General features: G+C 38.8%; 1 protein-coding gene across 1 annotated transcript in view; it reads left to right on the forward strand.

The window, feature by feature from the left end:
* LOC110581735 (phospholipid-transporting ATPase FetA-like) overlaps positions 1 to 21,896 on the forward strand; it is a 110,543-nt gene that overhangs the window by 19,094 nt on the left and 69,553 nt on the right. Inside the window, exons 3-4 of the mRNA XM_021691636.2 lie at positions 520 to 532; positions 3,276 to 3,353. Coding sequence (XP_021547311.2) covers positions 520 to 532; positions 3,276 to 3,353 — 91 coding nt within the window. The remainder of the gene's footprint in view (positions 1 to 519; positions 533 to 3,275; positions 3,354 to 21,896) is intronic.

Genomic DNA, 21,896 nt, shown 5'->3' on the forward strand with positions numbered 1-21,896 from the left:
TCTCCCATTCCCCCTGTTTGTGTTCCCTCTCCGCTATCTCTCTTACTGTCAAATAAATAAATAAAATCTTAAAAAAAAAAAAAGAATACAGTGTGTGAAGGGTATATGGAAATTCTCTATACTATTTTTGCAACTCTTCTGTAAGTTTAAAATTATCTCAAAATAAAATGTTTTTCTTTTAAATGTGGTGACCCAAATTGGCCTATTCTTTCAATAAGGGTTATTAAAAAATTACTCTCCTGAATAAGATAGGAAAGGTATTTCATATGATTGGTATATTTAATTTTTTAGTTCTTTTGTTATTTTTTTTAATTTAACTTTAATTTTTTAGTTCTTTTGTTATTATGTGTTGAATAGATGTAAAGTTTATAACAAATGTGTAAGTTGTAAAGAGTAACAATAACATAAACACAAGTGTAGCTTGAAGCTCTCAGTATATATGGCTTTTCCATCCTCCCCACTCTCTCCCTAACCTTTATCCTGAATTTTGTACTTTCATTCTCTCGTTTCTCTTTATAGGTTTACCTTGAAAGTATGTGTTCCTAATGATAGAGTTTTGCATGATTTTTAACTTTATGTAAGTGGAACATCGTATGTATTCTTTTGCAATTTTCCCCCTAAATATTATATTCCTGAGATTTAATCATGTTAATGTGCTTAACTGTAGTTCATTCATTTTCACTGCTATGTAGCTTTCCGTTGTACGAACATACCACAGGTTACTTCTCTATTTTACCATTAACAGCTATTTGGTTGGTTTCCAATTTTGCTGTTATGAAGAATGCTACCATACACATCCTGTATATGACATATTATGAGAGTCTCCATAGGGTGTATACATAAAATGGACTGACTGAATTATAGGATAAATGCCCCATCAACTCTATAAGATAAAGCCAAATTGTTTCCCAAAGTGGTTGTTCAATTTTTAAGACCATCAACAGTATGTAAGTGTTCCACTGGTTCCACTTTTTCTCTAGCACAGTATTATTAGACTTAAAACTTTTTTACCAATTTAGTGGGTATGTATATTAAAATTTTAAAACATTGCCGTTTATTGTCTACTCTGAATCAAGCACTATGGCAGACATTTTCATACCTTATTTAACTTAATCCTCTCATAACTCTTCTCTGTCCCGTAATAGACACAAATGTTGTACTTAGTTTGTAATACATAATTACCCCTAACTCTCTCTCTGACAAATTTATTCTTTAGTGGGTCTTTCTCCATCTTGTATCTCCCTAATTTATTTCCTGTTTCTTTTTTTTAAATCTCAGTTTAGAAAAAATTTGAGGGAAGTCTCTCTGGTTTCTAAGTGGTTAATAATTTACCCCAGCTCACATTGTCATTTTTAGTAGCAGACTGAAATTAAACCTGGTTCCCTAGCTCCCAATCTTTTTCTTTTCTCTTTTTTTTCTCTCTCTCTTCCCTTTTTCCTCCCACATTCCATTTCTTCCTCCCTTCCCTCACATTCTTCCTCTCTGAGGTTTTTGTTTGTTTGTTTTCCTTTTCTTCCTCTGAGTTTAACAGCTTAAATATACTTTCCAGATGGCTGCTTTGTAATGTGATGTGTGTGCAGAGAACATCACCAGATTGGGTGAGTTCCTGATTCTAGCTAAACAGTCATTACTCAGGCCCCTGGCTGGCCATTAAGTCCCTTATAACCATTTCACATTCCTAGCTATACTCCTTGTGTGGATTTGGCCAGACTACCCTCTGAGAGCTGCTGATGGCCCTGCAGGGGATGGAGAGAAGCCAGAACTTCAGGACATCCCATCCTTGGCTCTTCTTTCTTGGCAGCTGTAGAAACCCCAAGCCTACTGTGAAGATGTAGGCAACTTAAGTAGGATTGGGTTCCTAGAGAATGGTGATATTAGAACTGCTAAAATTATTTAGGAAAACACAGATTCCGTTGACAGAAGAAACAGACATTAGGTTGGGATACAAACCTTGTAGCCAACAAGCACAAATAATTTTGTTTGGCCTGCACAATATTTAATTTTCTTTCTTTTTCATTTGGATACTTTTATAGGAAGCATGCACTCTCCAATTTGTCCCAGTACCCAGCATTTCATTTCCTATTGTTTTATATCTAACTGCTGTTAACTTCCTGGCTCCTATTTGAGTTATTTGATGCAACTCTGCCTAGATTACTGAAATATGCATTTTATCCTTAATGAGGTCACTTGGGCCTCACAGCAGAACTGGAAGATACATTGTTATTCCAAATCACAGTTTTCCAGCTAGTTGTGTTTTTTTTGGTTTGGTTTATGTTGTTGTTGTTGTTTTTTTCTGATAGCTGAACATCTCTTGGCTGGAAATATCCTTTTATTTAGACTTTACATTTCCCTAAAGATATGAATTTTTTCCCCATCTGATCCTGTTTGGGGTGATTAAGATGAAAATACCTATAAAGTTTTCTAGTCTTGGCTTATCCACACTTAGTGGCTTGGGACACCTGAAAGAAATTGTTTAAAATAAATATACTTTATTGGCCTTTTCTGGGTTGGGTTAAGGATGAAGAGAAAGAAGAGTTTTTCTGTGTAGCAAACTCATGGGGTTTCATAAAGTATAATTTTCAAAAAGTTAAAAAATATGACTCTCATATAAATACAAATATTTTATTTGTAGGTGTCAAATATCTTATTTAACTCATTAATTAGTGAGGTAATCAGTAATAAGTTAAGACCAGTTCAAATGAAAATGTAGGAGCTAAGTATTTACAGGAAATTTAATAAAGGTTAAGATAAGATTTCTGATTTATACATAAAACTAATTGAATTCCTAAAGTGCACACGTCATAACCTTTGGAGTTATCTTTTTCACCGAACATAAAATATTTTTATTTCTATGGGATAAAAATCTACAAGTTAACCCCTGCCTACAGAATTATAGAATAGTCCCATCAATAGAAAATTAAAGATGTCAATCCAGAACTGCACTAAGAGATCACCCAATAATTCTTTGTCTGTTTCCAATGATCTGTTACAGATAATTTTTCTGACAAAGTATAGTCATCAGCCTAGACTTGATTGCCAGAAAGTGGAATCTGTTTGCCAAGCTTTGAAAATACAACTTTATGATGAGGACATATGAAATGAATTCTAAAATTTAGCATATGTATCTTAGAGGTAGATTATTTTGGAATTCAGGGAACAAGTTCCAAGTTTCTTAAGCACATGTTTCTTAAGCACATGTTTCTTAAGCACATGTTTAAGTGAAATGGTATTGGCATGAGAAATTCTTATACTGAATCTTTTTATTTCCTTTGCAGAAATTCCATGGAATTATAGTTGGTACTATTCTGCAATGTCTCTAATTGAAAGCCAAAGTGAGGACAGACAAAGTGAAGGTAGGTGAACTCAGTAAATATCTAAGTCTCTATGTCATTATTATTGCCTCTAAAAGTAAGTGTGTGTGCATTGAGTACACGTGCTAATGTACATAGGACAGACAAATAGACTGGCCAGTCTATCACTCAAACCACCAATCTACCAAACAACTGACCAGGAAAGGAAATATACTTTGCAGAAGTAAATACTTTGTCCTTACAAGTACAAACTCCACTGTTTGGTTATCTGAGAATTCTGATGTGAGTAGTTCCAGTCTCTTGTACTTTTATTTCTATTTCTATTTTATTTTGTACTTTTATTTGGAAGTTCACCAGAAAAGCCTGTGTTCCTTTTCCTCTCCCCATCCTTCACAACGGCCTCCTGCTAAAAAGAAGTGTTCAGTGTGAAAAGAGCCTGCTGAAACAGATAAGGTCATCCTTTGCAGACTCTTTGTGGACAGAGCAAATAGATCTGGCTATGGTATTAGGGAGGATTTCCATACCACTTCCATGCTCTCCTGTGGTGAATCCAAGTACTAAAGGGAGCTGGGGTAATCACACCCAAGCCTGACACGAGAAAAAAAATTTTTCTGACATAAAATTTTCAAAAAGGAAGCCAGAATGTAGTTCTATATTTAGAACTGCCTGACATGAAAAAAAATTTTTTTTTGACATAAAATTTTGAAAAGCAAGCCAGAATATAGTTCTATATTTAGGCTTCCTTTTAGGAATGAAGAAGGTGCAGAGAATGAAATTAGGTCACTGATTTCAGGTCACACTAAACCTTTATTTTCTGTCATTGTGCAGTTGTCTGACTCCTGGAGGGAACTCATTTCAAGGGCACATAGTTCCATAAAGAAGAATTCCATCCCAAGGGCACAGGCTTTAGTTCCAGGAAGAGGAAGTCAGGGACCTCCCAACTGAGGGAAAAACCAGGGAGTCCTTTCCTACTCTCAGAACTGCTAAAGGAAAGAAGGCTGGGGAAAAACAAGTTAACTGACCAATTTCTCCCGCATCTTCTTATGAACAGAAAATATGGGAGAGGAGAATACTTTAGGGAACAGTAAATTCAAGGTAAAAGAACGATGTGGCAATCATCAGTAAAGACTGATTTACTTATTCAACAAATATTTATTGATCACCAAATGAATGCTGGCCACTGTGCTACATGCTGGTAATACAATGGCGACAAACCTACACAGAATCCCTGCTCTCACAGAAATTACAGCTTAGTGAAGGACAACCTTTAATTAAGTAGTAACACATCAAATAATAGCACAGAGAAATATCAAATTATATCTAAAATAAATGCTGTGAAGTAAGATCATATGGGGGCATTGTGGTTAAGAGCATGGCTTCTGGAGCCATACTGTTTAGGTTTGAATCCAAGCTCTGCCACTTACTATGTTATCTTGGGCAAGTCTCTTAATTTCTCTATGCTACAGTTTCTCATCTATGAAATCAGGCTAATAACAGTGCTACCTCATAAGTATGTTGTGAGGATTGAATGAAGAAATATTTGTAAAGCACTTAGGACAGTATCTGGTACATGGTAAACACTAGGTAAATATGTAAAAAAAAATACTTAATCTATAGGAGCTCTGATTTTTTTGTTGTTGTTGTTCGGGAAGATAACTAAGAACTTGAACATTTATAAATGGGGGTTATTTCAAAAGTCCAAAGTTTTGCCAGTGAAAAATAATTGAAACCACTTTTCCTGGCCTAAACCCCTTTAAGTAGGCGAGGCCTACCTACTACGGTAGAGTTATTGCTTGTGCTGTTTTCAGCAGTGAGCAATTAATACTGGTCCTTCCAAGATGTTGGCCTCTTAGCTTGAGTCAACAAAATAACAGTGGCAAACCCAGTAATTTGGCTTCTGCCCTTTTCTAGGCTATCAACCTATTCTGGTTGGAAAACTTAGAGTACATAGAGTGAATATTGACTGGTTCTAGTGTCTTGCTTATCTGCCCTCTCCATTCTATCCATCATATTAATCTTCCGAAATTCCAGTTTTATCGTGTTTTTCCCTGCTCAAAGTCTTTCTGGGATTCCTTGTCAGCTACTAATAATTTTAAGGTCATCAGCCTAACATTAAAGCCCTGACTTTATAGTCTTGTTTCCTGCCTCCTTCAGACTCTTCTTACCTCTGTAATATCATACAACTTGTCCAGTCTCAGTGCCAAACTTTTCATTAGGTTCTTCTTCCTGCTTACATACCTGTCTCCTATATTTATATTGAACCGATATTCATCGTTTAGGTTTAGTGCAAGTTTTTCTCCATGAAGCCTTCTCCAGCAATTCCAGCCACCAACCTCCCCTGTCCCCTCCCCTGCATTATCTTTCCATCTTGAATTCTTACAGTGCTTGGCTTCTGGAGTTTTTAAAAATAATAGCCTTATTGAGGGGCGCCTGAGTGGCTCAGTTGGTTAAGCGACTGCCTTCGGCTCAGGTCATGATCCTGGAGCCCGGGGATCGAGTCCCGCATCAGGCTCCCTGCTCAGCAGGGAGTCTGCTTCTCCCTCTGACCCTTCCCCTTCTCATGCTCTCTCTCTCTCTCTCACTCTCTCTCTCAAATAAATAAATAAAATCTTTAAAAAAAATAGTCTTATTGAGCCATAACTTACATGCCATTGAATTACCCTTTTAAAGCATACAATTTAGTGATTGTTAAAATATATTAATAGAACTGTGCCACTGTGACTATAATTTAATTTTAGAACATTTTCATCACCCCCCAAAAAAACCCGTACCCATTAGCAGTCACTCCCAATTCCTGCCTTCCCCACCCTCTAGCAACCACTAATTTACTTTCTATCTCTGTTGATTTGCCTATACTGGACATGACATAAATAGAATCATAAAATATCTGGCCTTTTGTGACTGGCTTCTTTCACTTAATATTTTCTTTTTTTTTTTTTTTTTAAAGATTTTATTTATTTATTTGAGAGAGAGAATGAGACAGAGAGAGCGAGCACGAGATGGGGGAGGGTCAGAGGGAGAAGCAGGCTCCCCGCGGAGCAGGGAGCCCGATGCGGGACTCGATCCCGGGACTCCAGGATCATGACCTGAGCCGAAGGCAGTCGCTTAACCAACTGAGCCACCCAGGCGCCCTCACTTAATATTTTCAAGGTTCATGTTGTAGTATGTATCAGTACTCCATTCCTTTGTAAGGCTGAATACCATTCCAATGTATGTATACACCACAATTTATCCATTCACCAGTAGATAGACATTTGGGTTGTTTCCACTTTGGGGCTATTATGAACAATACTGCTATAGCCATTCATGTATAAGCTTTTGTGTGAACATATCATTTCAATTCTCTTGAATGTACAATTAATTTTAAGTCTTACTTATATCCTATATTGAATTGTTGCTTTGCTGTTTTGGATATATCTTGTATGATTCTACTAAATTGTCTGCCTAGCACAGTGCCTACAGAGTTTCCTCTGTTCTGGAAAGTATATATGTATACATTTATATGTAAATGCCCTGAAGAGGAAGGGACACAAAGGATATACACGAGTCTGTTAGTGGTTCTACTAAATTGTCTGGGAGAAAGGGAGAAAGAGGGGAAAGGAAACTTTCTTTCTTTATATTTCTGATTTTAGGTCTTTTACAGTTAAAATATATTTATGTGTTACTTTGGGTTATTTGAAATATCATTAAAGAAAAAAGTGTAATCACAAAGGGAAGGAAGTTGGAGAAACTAAAAGGAAAGGACAGAAAAAGGAAAAAAAGGAAAACAATAGGAAGGAGGAAGGGCATAGATATTGTGGCATTTAGAGCAGAAAATTAATCAGAACTTTAGTAATAGAATCCTACACAATACCACACTTAAAAACAAAAAATAGACCATGTATATTGCATAACTCTGTGTGAACATACTACAAACCATTGAATTGTACATTTTATTTTAAATAGGTGAATTATATGGTATGTATATCTCAATAAAGTTATTTAGGATAAAAAAGACATCTACAGTTTTTAGAGTTAGTTTCTAGAATTATGTTTCTTTAGAAAATATAAAGCAACAATTGAACTAATTTATAGGAACTTTTCCTGACCTCAGTAACAGGAGCAGGGTAGCAAGATAAAATACACGATTCCCAATTAAATTTGAATCTCAATAAATAATGAATAATTTTTTAGTATAAATATGTCCCACGTAAATATTTGGGACATACTTGTCTTTGTATTTTTATTTGCTAAATCTGGCAACCCTAAACAAAGGGAATTAAGTTTTGAATCTCTTAGAGTGAAATTGCTTCTTTAGTATCACTAGGATTTACTATTAGATCCAGCTTTGTGTGAATGGCATTTTGTTTCTAAATGATGGCCTTTATTATAAGTTTTCCAACCTCTCATCTCCTATCCCAAGGAAGGTTTCATGACTGGGAAACCCTGAAAGTGATATCTAGCAGCTCAATCAAACGTGATTAATTTTACCTTTACCACATTGATAAAAAATCATTGGCTCTACTTTCCAAATGATGTCAGAATGGCAAAGCACCACTCCCAACTTCGCTCTATATGGAGTGATATGAATGATATTCCTGTCAGCTTTTTCCTTGAGAGAAGAGGGAAGAAACCAAAGGTCTCCAACAGGAATAGTGGGTAGGGCATTTAGTTTTGTTTTTTGGCTTTTTAAAAGATTTATTTATTTTAGAGATTGAGAGAGCATGAGTGGGGAAGGGGCAAAGGGAAAGGGAGAGGAAGAGAGAGAATTTCAAACAGACTCCTTGCTGAGCACGGAGCCCAGCATGGGGCTTGATTTCATGACCCAGAGATCATGACCTGAGCCGAAAGAGTCGGACGCCTAACTGACTTAGCCACCCAGGAGCCCCCCTTTAGTTCTGATCATGTCCTGAACTGTGCCAGCTGACCAATCTTCTGTGTCACCCTATTACTAAATTAGGATTTGCTGGGTGTTTTGTTTTGTTTTGTTTGCTTTTATTACTATTTTGATTTTCTATTTGATTTATTACTATTTTATTTTCTTTTATTACCATTTTGATTGTCCTTTGAGTAATTCTACTCTTATTTCTGCTCAGCTTGGACAGGAAAGTTAGTGAAGTTATGGAGGGAATGGGCAGAGGCAGAGGTAACAGAAGAGCTAGTAGCTCAAGAATTGGACTTTTCATGACATTCAAGACTTTAGTGAGCTTCCTCTCCAGATTCTTTTTTTTTAATTCTTTTTTAAAGATTTTATTTTTTTATTTGACAGAGAGAGACACAGTGAGAGAGGAGCACAGGCAGGGGGAGTGGAGGGGGGAGAGGCAGGCCTCCCGCGGAGCAGGGAGCCCGATGCGGGGCTCGATCCCAGGACCCTGGGATCACGACCTGAGCCGAAGGCAGACGCTTAACGACTGAGCCACCAGGCGCCCCTCTTTTATTTTTTTTAATTGAAAATATATGTAATTTTTAAACTTTCAAAAAATTACAAGTACAGCACAAATATCCATAATCTCCTCACCCAGATGCCTAATTGCTAATATCTTATCACATTTGCTTCATCTCTATATGTGTGTGTGTACCTACTATACATATTATGTTTATATATAACATATTTATTATATATATAATAATTAGTTGTTTTCTGAGCCTTTTTTTAAAGATTTTATTTATTTATTTGACAGAGAGAGAGAGACAGCAAGAGAGGGAACACAAGCAGGGGGAGTGGGAGAGGGAGAAGCAGGCTCCCCACTGAGCAGGGAGCCCGATGCGGGGCTCGATCCCAGGACCCTGGGATCATGACCTGAGTCGAAGGCAGACGCTTAACGACTGAGCCACCCAGGCGCCCCTTATTTTATTTTTTTAAAGATTTTATTTATTTATTTGACAGAGAGAGACACAGTGAGAGAGGGAACACAAGCAGAAGGAGGGTCAGAGGGAGAAGCAGACTCCCCACCCAGCAGGGAGCCTGATGCGGGGCTCGATCCCAGGACCCTGAGATCATGACCTGAGCCAAAGGCAGACGCTTAACGACTGAGCCACCCAAGCATCCCATTTTCTGAGCCTTTTGAGAACAAGTTGCAAACATGATGTCTCTTCACCCCTAAATAATTGGGTGTATATTTCTCCACATTGAGGACATTTTGCTACTTTACCATATAACCATCCAAGTTAGGAAGTCAGCATTAATACAAAACTATCATTCAAGTAATAGACTCTTGTACCCCCCATGTCACCTCCATTTAAATTTCACCAACTTCCCTAACAATGTCTCTTCTTCCTTTCTATGCTATCCCTTTCGGTAACACATGCTCCTCTTTAGCCTCCTCCAGTGTGAAACTTCTCTGTTTTTCCCTGCCTTTCATGTCTTCAACATTTTTACCTCTTTTTTTTTTTCTTTTTTACTTTCTTTCTTTTTAATTTGAGTATAGTTGACACATAATATTACATTAGCTTCAGGTGTACAACATAGTGATTGGACAAGTTTATGCATTATGCTATGTTTACAAGTGTAGCTTGCATCTATCCTGATACATCAGTATATCGCTATTAAAATATTATTGACTATATTGTTGATGCTGTGCCTTTTATTCCCATGACTTTTTCAGGAAATACAAGCTTCCTGTTATGGTTGAATAAGTCTCCAGGTTCTTTTTGACACTACACTCTACCCACCCTCTTCAACCATGCTGAATATCCTCCTGTTTGCTGACCTTGGCATAGAAAGATCAACAAAAGGGGCACCTGGGTGGTTCAGTCAGTTAAGCATCTACCTTTGGCTCAGGTCATGATCCCAGGGTCCTAGGATCAAGCCCCAAGTTGGGCTCCCTTCTCAGCAGGGAGCCTTCTTCTCCCTTTCCTCTACACTCGTGCTTTCTCTCGCTATCTTTGTCATTCTCTCTCTCAAATAAATAAATAAAATCTTAAAAAAAAAAAGATGCTTTCTCTCGCTATCTCTGTCTCTCTCAAATAAATAAAATCTTTTAAAAAAAGAAAGAAAGAAAGAGGGGCACCTGAGTAGCTCAATCATTAAGCATCTGCCTTCGGCTCCGGTCATGATCCCAAGGTCCTGGGATCGAGCCCTGCATCAAGCCCTGCATCCGGCTCCCTGCTCTGTGGGAGGCCTGCTTCTCCCTCTCCCACTCCCCCTGCTTGTGTTCCTTCTCTTACTGTGTCTCTCTCTGTCAAATAAATAAATAAAATCTTTAAAAAAAAAGATTTTAAAAAAAGATCAACAAAGAATTAGCTGACATTTCTCTTTCAGCCCAGCTGTTCTGTGATTATGTAGAAACTCCCACAAGGAGGTGATTATCCTCCATTGGAGGGTTTAAACAGAAATCTGGGCACAATTTAACAAAACATGTTTTTAAACATTTACTTGTGTGCTTGTTCATTCCATGAATCTTTATTAAATCCAAGACCTAATGCTGAACTAAGTAGTAGGATACAGAGATTTAAAGAAAAGAAAAAAAGGAAAGATAGGGTCTCTACCTTTAAGTAGCTCTTTGTTTAGTGGGAGAAGATGGTATTATGAATAAATATGTAAGTGAGCTAAATGTAAACCATGAGACATAGCAGTGGGCAGACTAAACCTGAAACATAATGAAGTGGTGATGAGAAAACAAATGAGTTACTGTTTATCTGTGGGACCACAGGCCCTGGCCTTTCTTGTGGTGACTCTCTTCCATGTCATTTAGGTATTCTACTTACCATTCTTTAGATGGAAATATCATTTGTTGATATCTTAGAGATGTAGTCTGGGGAAAGGAAATAGAAATTTTTTTGTGTGTACCCAAGACTGGAAGTCATATGGTTAGCTGAATTTACTGGTAGCTATCATGTTTCAGATTATACTATTTGACTACAAAGGGATAAATTGCCATCATTTGGAATCTAAGAAATTCCAGTATTCCTTTTTTTTTTAAGATTTTATTTGTTTGTTTGTTTGTTTGTTTGACAGAAGGAGACACAGCAAGAGAGGGAACACAAGCAGGGCAGAGTGGGAGAGGGAGAAGCAGGCTTCCTGCTGAGCAGAGTTCCCGACTCGGGGCTCGATCCTAGGACCCTGGGATCATGACCTGAGCTGAAGGCAGATGCTTAACAACTGAGCCACCCAGGTGCCCCCAAGAAATTCCAGTATTCCTAAAGTAAACTGATGCCAACTAATCTGACCAGAAATTACAGAAATTAGCCAGTTATCCTTCCTCTGGCAGCTATCCTCACTTTTTAGAGATGGGAAAATTTTAGCCACAGGCATTAGATGACTTGAGTGAAATCACCTAGGCCTGTTGATCTAGAATAATAACAAGGGATCATTGCTGAGTTTCTCCCACTAGCACGTGGGCTTAATTGAGTTGGGAGTCTGGTGGTGTAAGGAGAGAGGGCCTGACTAATCTACTAGAGACTTGTATTCCTAAAATCATCTCACTGCTTTTCTTTCTTAGCTGGAAAATTCCATTTGTGATTGAGTTCCCACTATGAGCAAGGAGATATTTGCTGAAATCCTCCTAAGCCTAATTGCCACCTGACCAACGGCCTTCCCTTTTTCTCCCTTCTTCCTCCTTCCTCTTGGTTACTTATTTTTCAGTGTGCCTCTTTCTCTAGTTCCCTCTTACAGAGCTCATTTTCCTTTTTAATTTCTGCCATTTCCTTGTCTAGGCTAATCTCCAATCTTCCGTAGCTTTAACCTTTAAAACCTGAGATTGGATTATATCCAGATTGCATAAGAGCTAAATTTTTCACCCTGGCATTTGAATCAAAACACTAAGAACACTGTTAGACAGAGGCTTCTCCTATTTTGACACTTCTCTTCTACTACCATCCCACCAAGGGCTTGAGTAGAGTTCCCCTCACTCGACTGTGGCTTTTGTACCCTTCCTTCTCTACTGACCAGATTAGCTTTGTACATCCACAGGAGATAGCTGAAAGTTCAAAAGGGAGCGTGGGGCTCCCTGTTCAGCGGGGAGTCTGCTTCTTCCTCTCCCTCTGCCTGCTGTTCCCCCTGCGTGTGCTCTCTCTCTGTCAAATGAATAAATAAAATCTTTAAAAAAAAAAAGAATTGTTCTAAAACGGTGCTTTCTATGCCTTAATTTTTTAATCCTCACAATAACCTTATGAATAGGTATTATCATTTCAATTTTATAGATGAAGGAAATGAGTCTCATAGAGGTTAAGTAACTCCCTCAAGGCTACATAGCTGGTAAGTGGAGAACTGAGATTTGAATCCTGGCAGCCTGACTCAGTTGCTCATGTTATTAACCACTGTTGGAGGCTACCATAATTTTAAACTCTAAGTCCACTGCACATTTCATAATACCACGTTGCCTTGCTTCACCAAAATGGCCCTTTCAATTCAATTATTTTACCACCCACAGTCTAGCTCTGATCTCAACACAGGTCCCTTTGAAACCAGGCCTTCATTCAACAGGCTGTAGACTCAACCCTTAGTTACCAAAGATGGATGCATTTTCCAGTCACCAGAGGCTAAGCTAGGTGTTTATGCCCTTGAATTCTGTAGTCAGGACCTTTTCAACTAGACTGTCTTCTAGACTCTCCTTGTCTAATCTAATTTTTAGTCTTCTATAGTTCTAATCTCTCATCCATAATTCACATTTTGTCACTCTTGTTTCAGCCAAACAGAAATAAAGTTTGAATTAACAAGTAATGGGGTAAACAATCAGTCATCCCAGTCTTTTCTCAACAGTAGTCACAAGCCCTAGCAAATTGGTTTTGTTGTTGTTGTTGTTGTCATTTTGGTGAATCTTGAATTAATCTTTTATTATCCAGTCTGAAAACTAACTGCCTGCCTGCCTTTATTGTCTCAAACATGACTGGCTTCTTTCTTTCCTTAGGCTTGTCTTCTGTCTCTCTCAGACTTTGAGTTTCTTCTCCTAGATGGTTGTGCCAACTGACATTTTAACCACTTTTCTCATCATTCCTGCTTTCCTTTTTTAGAGGCATCTTCTGAAATCTGACTTTCTAGCCCTCAATTTCTCTTCCCTTCCTATTGGAAATCCTACTTTCTTTTCTCCTTTCTCTTCTTTCATGAAAGATGTGATATCAAAGAGCCAGAACTAGGTGAAGGTTACTTCTGCCCCCACTTTGGAGTCTCAGTCTGTCTCCACCAACTCAGGCTCTGAACTTTGGGATCTACCTGCTTTACTTTACTCTTTTTTTTTTTTTTTTTAAAGATTTTTTATTTTTTATTGGAGAGAGTACAAGCAGGGGGAGCGGCAGGTAGAGGGAGAGGAAGAAGCAGGCTCTCCGCTCAGCAGGGAGCCTGACGTGGGGCTCGATCCCAGGACCCTGGAATCATGACCTGGGCTGAAGGCAGCCGCTTAACCAACTGAGCCACCCAGGCACCCCTGCTTTACTTTACTCTTAAACTCAAAGAGGGAGGTATGTATTAAGTTGTTGTACAGAGCCTGGACTCCATGTATATCTTGGGACTGATGGGCTTAGAACGAATAGCCTGCTGCACCCAGATGAGTTGCTGGAAAAACCTGTTAGACCTTTAGTAAACTAAAAAATAGTAATATCTAGGATTAAATTTAATAAGCAATGTAAGATTCAATAAGAAAATATTAGAACTTTATGAAGAGTTATAAAATAATATTTTTTAATAAATGGAGAGGCTGTGCTGGTTGGTTGGGTATGATTAGAGGGTCAAATGGCATGGGAGAGACTGATTTTACTTATCATTGCCTAAGCTTATTGAGTATGAACATAGTAGATTAGCCTACTCATGGATTGAATAACCTCAACACTGGTAGAAATACCAACACTGCCCTGATACTCTGCCATAATCAGGCAGCTATCTGGGCCCCTGAAAAAGCCCCTGCACAAATAGCATAGGCCAACTAGCAGCTCTAAATCCTAGATGCAGCTAAATTATCTGAGCCATACATGTTCCACTTCTTTGGATAACCTAAGCTACAATGGTTAGCTGAAGTTCTTGTATCACAAGGTTGTAAATAAGCCACTAACTAGTCAAAACAAGGCACAACAAAAGATCCTATCAGTTCCTTTCAACTTTCCCCACCTTTATTCACGTAATCCTAGTAATCACTAGAATGAAACAATGTGAAAGAAATGCACTAGTTTGGTAGAACACACTAGAAGGTGCATAGCTGGATCATAAACCTAGCCCAAGGAAGATTCATATGTATTGCTAGCAAAGTAACTATACAGACATGATCGTAATAATGCACAAAAGAGTGGCTTCCCAGGGATACACCAACAACTCTCTATCTTCCTCACAGGGATATATAGTATGTCACTAAGTGGGGGACTAATAGTGCAAAAATGTCACTCCATCCCACTTAATCTGTATAATCTCTCAAATCCTGGAGTGAAAGTAACTAAACATCCCAGTTTCACCTTTCCTATAATTTGTGCAGATACCTGAACTTCCTCATAATTCTATTTTTGTACTGCCCAATGTGCAGATTTTGGCCCCTTAGGTATTTTCTGTAAGAAATTTACTCATGTTAGGGATGCCTGGGTGGCTCAGTCGGTTAAGCGTCTGCCTTCGGCTCAGGTCGTGATCCCAGGGTCCCGGGATGGAGCCCCGCATCGGGCTCCCTGCTCAGTGGAAAGCCTGCTTCTCCCTCTCCCGCTCCCTCTGCTTGTGTTTCCTCTCTCACTGGGTCTCTGTCAAATAAATAAATAAAATCTTTAAAAAAATAAATAAAAACAGGGCGCCTGGGTGGCTCAGTCAGTTAAGTGTCTGCCTTCAGCTCAGGTCATGATCCCAGGGTCCTGGGATGGAGTCCCGCATCGGGCTCCCTGTTCAGCGGGGAGTCTCCTTCTCCCTCTGCCCCTCCCCCTCCCCCTCCCTCTGCTTGTGCTTGCTGTTTCTCTCTCTCTGACAAATAAATAAATAAAATCTTAAAAAAAAAAAAAAGAAATTTACTCATGTTATAACTTCATGATGTTTAGCAATTTTTGCTGATGGGCAGAGGAGGAACAGAGATTACATGAAGAACCATAAAATCCCTGCCTTATCATTGTGTTATCATCTCCTCAGCTATTTTTTAAAAGTCTGTGATCTAAACAACAGGTGTTGGTGAGGATGTGGAGAAAAAGGAATCCTCGTGCACTGTTGGTAGGAATGCAAACTGGTCCAATCACTCTAGAAGAGTACAGAGGTTCCTCAAAGTCAAAAACAGAACTTACCCTGGGGCATCTAGGTGGCTCAGTCAGTTAAGTGTCCAGCTCTTGATCTCGGCTCAGGTTTTGATCTCAGGGTCGTGAGTTAAAGCCCTGCACTGGGCTCTCCGCTGGACGTGGAACCTACTTAAAAAAGGGGGGGGGTGGGAAATAGAACTATCCTACAATCCAGCAATTGCAGTACTGGCTATTAACCCAAAGAATACACAAACACCAAACACCAATCCAAAGGGATACATGCACCCCTGTGTTTATAGCAGCATTATTTACAATAGCCAAGATATGGAAGCAGCCCAAGTGTCCATAGATTGATGAATAGATAAAGAAGATGTATACATATACAATGGAATATTATTCAGCCATAAAAAACAATGAAATCAGGGCACCTGGTTGACTCAGTCGTTAAGTGTCTGCCTTCAGCTCAGGTCATGATCCCAGGGTTCTGGGATCAAGCCCCGCATCAGGCTTCCTGCTCGGTGGGAAGCCTGCTTCTCCCTCTTCCTCTGCCCCTGCTTGTGTTCCCTCTCTCACTGTGTCTCTCTGTCAAATAAATAAATAAAAAATCTTAAAAAAAAAAAAACCAGTGAAATCTTTGCCATTTGCAATGACATGGATGGAGCCAGAGATGCTAGGTAAAATAAGTCAGAGATAGACAAATACCATGTGATTTCACTCATATATGGAATTTAAGAAACAAAACAAATGAGCAAAGGGGAAAAGAGAGAGAAACCAAGCAAAAGACTCTTAACTATAGGGAACAAACTGATAGTTACCAGAGGGGAGGTGGGTAGGGATATGGGTAAAATTGGTGATGGGGATTAAGGAGTGCACTTGTTGTGATGAGCATTGGGTGATGTATGGAATTGTTTAATCACTATATTGTACACCTGAAACTAATATAACACTGCATGTTAACTAACTAGAATTAAAATTAAAACTTTTTTAAAAAGTCTATGATCTTATCCTCCTGAGAAATGCAATGTAGTTTTCCAGACCTGACTGTTTCTCTCATGGGAGGTAGCTCTGACTCTCAATCTTGAGGAAGCTGGACAAAATTATTCTGAAGTTTACCTAGAAGAGAAAATAAACAAGAAGAGCCAAGAAGACTTTTAAAAAGAAGACTTACTATCCTGTATTAAAAATTACATGATTTGGGGCGCCTGGGTGGCTCAGTTGGTTAAGTGACTGCCTTCGGCTCAGGTCATGATCCTGGAGTCCCTGGATCGAGTCCCGCATCGGGCTCCCTGCTTGGCAGGGAGTCTGCTTCTCCCTCTGACCCTCCCCCGTCTCATGTGCTCTCTCTCATTCTCTCTGTCTCAAATAAATAAATAAAATCTTTAAAAAAAATAAAAATAAAAATAAAAATTACATGATTTAGTGGCACCTGGCTGGCCCAGTTGGTTAAGCATCTGACTCTTGATATCAGCTCAGGTCATGGGTTGTGAGATCAAGCCCGGCATTGGGCTCCATGCTAGGTGTAGACCCTGCTTAAGATCCTCTCCCCACCTCCATCTCTTAAAAAAAAAAAAGGGGAGAGGAGGAGTTAAGATAGCCGAGGAGTAGGAGACCCTAAGTCTCATCCCTCGAACACAGCTAGATAGTTATCAAATCATTCTGAACACCTGAGAAATCAATCAGAGATCTGAGAAAAGAAATGCTGCAAATCAACACGTAGAAAAGCGACCACCTTTTGGAAGGTGGGAAGTGCAGAGACTTGAATCAGGGTCGTGATATAGCTGAGGATATGGCAGGGAGGAGGGAGTCTGCTTATGGAGGCTACTGCAAAGTATTATAAACAGTGGAGTGCAAAATTGGAACTCTTAGAAATCTGCTACAGTGGGGGACGTCCTGGCTTAAAGGTGCTTAGGTGGTGAAGCAGGGCAGTATCCCAAGTGTGACAGCATGGTCTCAGGATCCCCAGGGTCAGAAGAAGAATGGGGGGTGCCTCAGTGGGGCAGAATTCCCAGACGTAGGAGTGGGGAAGCCGGTTGAAAACAGCAAGTCTAGGTGCTGGCTTTCTGCTCTATGTTGCCATAAACTGTGAACTGCTGCATGGTCGTGCAACCACTTTCCTGGGAGGGGTCCAGCAAAAGGCAGAAGGTGGTGAGACCCTCCTCCCTCCCCCAGTCTGCGCTGCAGGAATCCATAAAATTTGGGGTTTTGAAATTCAATCACATGCCTGAGATAAAAACAGTCAGTCACAGGTCAGGTGAACACAGTTCTGATGGAAACCAGGGAGACAAGAGTGATTGCTTTTCTGTGAGGGCTCACTGAAGAATGGGGGGTGCAAATTTTCAGCTCGGGGCTAGAGAATAGGGCGCCACCATATTCATCCTGCCCATCAGTGCTGAAATCCTGCAGGGAGCCAAAGAGTGCTACACAGTGGAATCTGGAGCCGCTTACACTGAGCCAAGCCTCTGTGCAAGGGAAGTACATTTTCAATAGGACAAGTCCACCTGAGAATCAGTGCAACAGGCTCCTCTGTCAGAAGACCAGCACAAACAACTGGATCACACCAAGTTTACTGATCACAGAAGGCTGCAAAGCTTCAGCTCTTGGGGAAAACAGTATATGGTATTCTTTGTATTTCTATTCTTTAGTCTTGCAGTTTTTTTGTTGTTGTTGTTATTTTGTTATTTATTCAATAATTTTTTTATTCTTTTGTAATTATTTTTATATAACATTTTTTTTATTTTTTACTTTCTTATTTTGGAATCTAGATTCTTTCTTTCTTTCTTTCTTTCTTCTTTTGGTGGGCAGCAAAGCAAGGTTTATTGAGTGATAGCAAACTGATAGTACAAAGCTCCTGGGGGGCAGGGGGGGAGGGATCTAGTTTCTTTTAACAAGCAGACCAAAACACACCCAGGATCTAGTTTTCTGTTTTGTTTTTCTGTTGTTGTTTTTTCTCCTTCTTCTTTTCTGGACAGAATTATGAGACAGAGAAATTCACCCCAAAAGAAAGAACAGGAGGTAGAACTCACTGCCAGGGATTTAATCAATATGGATGTAAGTAAGATGTCTGAACTAGAATTTAAAACAATGATTATAAAGATACTAGCTGGGCTTGAAAAAAGCATAGAAAAGACACTAGAGAATCCCTTACTGTAGAAATAAAAGTACTAAAATCTAGTCAGGGTAAAATTAAAAATGCTATTACTGAGATGCAGTCCCAAGTGCAGGCCATAAAAGTGAAGATGAATGAATCCGAAGAACAAATCAGTGATATAGAAGATAAAATGATGGAAAATAAGGAAGCTGAAAAGAAGAAAGAAAACTATTAGATCACAAAGGAGACTTAGAGAACTCAGTGATACCATAAAGCAAAATAATATCCATCCATATTATAGGTGTCCCAGAAGATGATAAACAGGAGAAAGGGGCAGAAGGTTTATTTGAAGAAATTATAGCTGAGAACTTCCCTAATCTGGGAAGGAAACAGGCATTCAAGTCCAGGAGGCACAGAGAACCCCCCCTCAACATCAATAAAAATAAGTTAACACCTTGACATATTATAGTGAAGCTTGCCAATTTTGAAGTTAAAGAGAAAATCCTGAAAGCAGCTCAGGACAAGAGATCTTTAACCTACAAGGGTAGACACATAAGGCTGGCAACAGACCTGTCTACAGAGACCTGGCAGGCCAGAAAGGACTGGCATGATATATTCAAATTGCTAAATGGGAAAAATATGCAGCCAAGAATACTTTATCCAGCAAGGCTGTCTTTCAGAATAGGAGAGAGAGAAAGAGTTTCCAGGACAAACAAAAACTAAAGGAATTTGTGAACACTAAACCAACCCTGCAAGATACATAAAAAAGGATCCTTTAAGTGGAGCGAGAGCCCAAAAGTAACAAAGACCAGAAAGGAACAGAGACTGTCTACAGGAACAGCAACTTTACAGGGAATACAATGGCACTAAATTCATATCTTTCAATAATTACTCTGAATGTAAATGGACTAAATGCTTCAATCAAAAGACGTAGGGTGTAAGAATAGATTAAAAAAAAAAAATGAAACAAAAGAAGACCCATCAACGTGCTGCCTACAAGAGACTCATTTTAGACCCAAAGATACCTCCAGATTGAAAGTGAGGGCATGGAGAACCATTTATTATGTTAATGAACATCAAAGGAAAGCTAGAGTAGCCATCTTTATATCAGACAAGCTAGATTTTAAACCAAAGATTGTAATAAGAGATGAAGAAGGACACTATATCATAATAAAAGGGTCTATCCAACAAGAAGCTCTAACAATTGTAAATATTTATGCCCCTAACTTGAGAGCAGCCAAATATATAAACCAATTCATAACAAAATTAAAGAAACTCATTGATAATAATACAATAATAGTAGGGGACTTTTATACTCCACTCACAGCAATGAACAGGTCATCTAAGCAGAAGATCAACAGGGAAACAGGGGCTTTGAATGACACACTGAACCAGATGGACTTAACAGATATATTCAAAGCATTTCATACTAAAGCAGCAGAATACACATTCTTCTCGAATGCACGTGGAACATTTTCCAGATTAGATCACATACTAGGTCACAGATCAGGTCTCAACTTGTACAGAAAGATTGAGATCATACCATGCATATTTTCAGACCACAGTGCTATAAAACTTGAAGTCAACCACAAGAAAAAATTGGGAAGGATTACAAATATGTGGAGGTTAAAGAAAATCCTACTAAAGAATGAATGGGTCAACTAGGAAAATAAAGAATTTTAAAAATACATGGAAGCTTGGGATGCCTGGGTGGCTCAGTCGGTTAAGTGGCTGCCTTCGGCTCAGGTCATGATCCCAGGGTCCTGGTATCAAGCTCCACATTGGACTCCTTGCTCAGCGGGGAGCCTGCTTCTCCCTCTCCCTTGCCTGCTGCTCCCCCTGCTTGTGTTCTCTCTCTGTCAAATAAATAAATACAATCTTTTTTAAAAATTAAAAAAATAAAAATACATGGAAGCAAATGAAAATGAAAACACAACTGTTCAAAACCTTTGGGATGCAGCAAAGGCAGTCCTAAGAGGGTAGTATATAGCAAGACAGGCCTTCCTCAAGAAACAAGAAAAGTCTCAAATACACAACCTAAATTACCCCTAAAGGAGCTGGAGAAAGAACAGCAAATAAAGCCTAAATCCAGCAGGAGAAGAAAAATGATAAAGATTAGAGCGGAAACCAATGATACAGAAATAAAAAGAACAGTAGAACAGATCAATGAAACTAGGAGTTGGTTCTTTGAAATAATTAATAAGATTAATAAACCCCTTGTCAGATTTATCAAAAAGAACAAAGAAAGGACCCAAATAAATAAAATCATGAATGAAAGAGGAGAGATCACAACCTACACTGAAGATATACAAACAATTATAAGAACATATTATGAGCAACTATCTGCCAATCTGGAAGAATGGATAAATCCCTAGAAACATATAAACTACCAAAACTGAAACAGGAGGAAGTAAAAAAGCTGAACAGACCCATAACCAGCAAAGAAATTGAATCAGTAATCAAAAATCTCTCAACAAACAAGAGTCCAGGGCCAGATTCCCAGGGCTTCCCAGAGGAATTCTACCAAACATTTAAAGAAGAATTAATACCTATTCTTCTGAAACTGTTCCAGAAAATAAAAATGGAAAGAAAACTTCCAAACTCATTCTGTGAGGCCAGCATTATCTTGATCCCAAAACCAGAAAAAGACCCCACTAAAAAGGAGAATTACAGACCAATATCCCTGATAAACATGAATGCAAAAAGTCTTACCAAGATACTAGTTAATAGGATCCAACAGTACATTAAAAGGATTATTCACCATGACCAAGCAGGATTTATTCCTGGGCTACAGGGGTGGTTCAACATTTGCAAATCAATCAGTGTGAAACGCCACATTAATAAAAGGAAGAACAAGAGCCATATAATCCTCTCAATAGATGCAGAAAATGCATTTGACAAAATAAACATCCTTTCTTGATAAAAACTCTCCATTGTGCAGAAGTAGAGGGAACATACTTCAATATCATAAAAGCCATATACGAAAGACCCACACCGAATATCATCCTTAATGGGGGAAAACTGAGACCTTTTCCCCCAAGATCAGGAACATGACAGGGATGTCCACTCTCCCCACTGTATTTCAACAAATACTGGAAATCATAGCCTCAGCAATCAGACAACCAAAAGAAATAAAAGACATCCAAATAGGCAAAGAAGAGGTCAAATTTTCATGCTTTGCAGATGACATGATACTCTATGTAGAAAACCCAAAAGACGCCACCAAAAATTTGCTAGAACTGATACAGGAATTCGGCAAAGTCACAGGATATAAAATCAATGCACAGAAGTCAGGTGCATTTCTATACGCTAACAATGAGACAGAAGAAAGAGAAATCAAGGGATCAACCCCATTTACAATTGCACCAAAAACCATACGATACCTAGGAATA

This window comes from Neomonachus schauinslandi, chromosome 13, assembly GCF_002201575.2.
Source record: "Neomonachus schauinslandi chromosome 13, ASM220157v2, whole genome shotgun sequence".
NCBI lineage: Eukaryota > Metazoa > Chordata > Mammalia > Carnivora > Phocidae > Neomonachus > Neomonachus schauinslandi.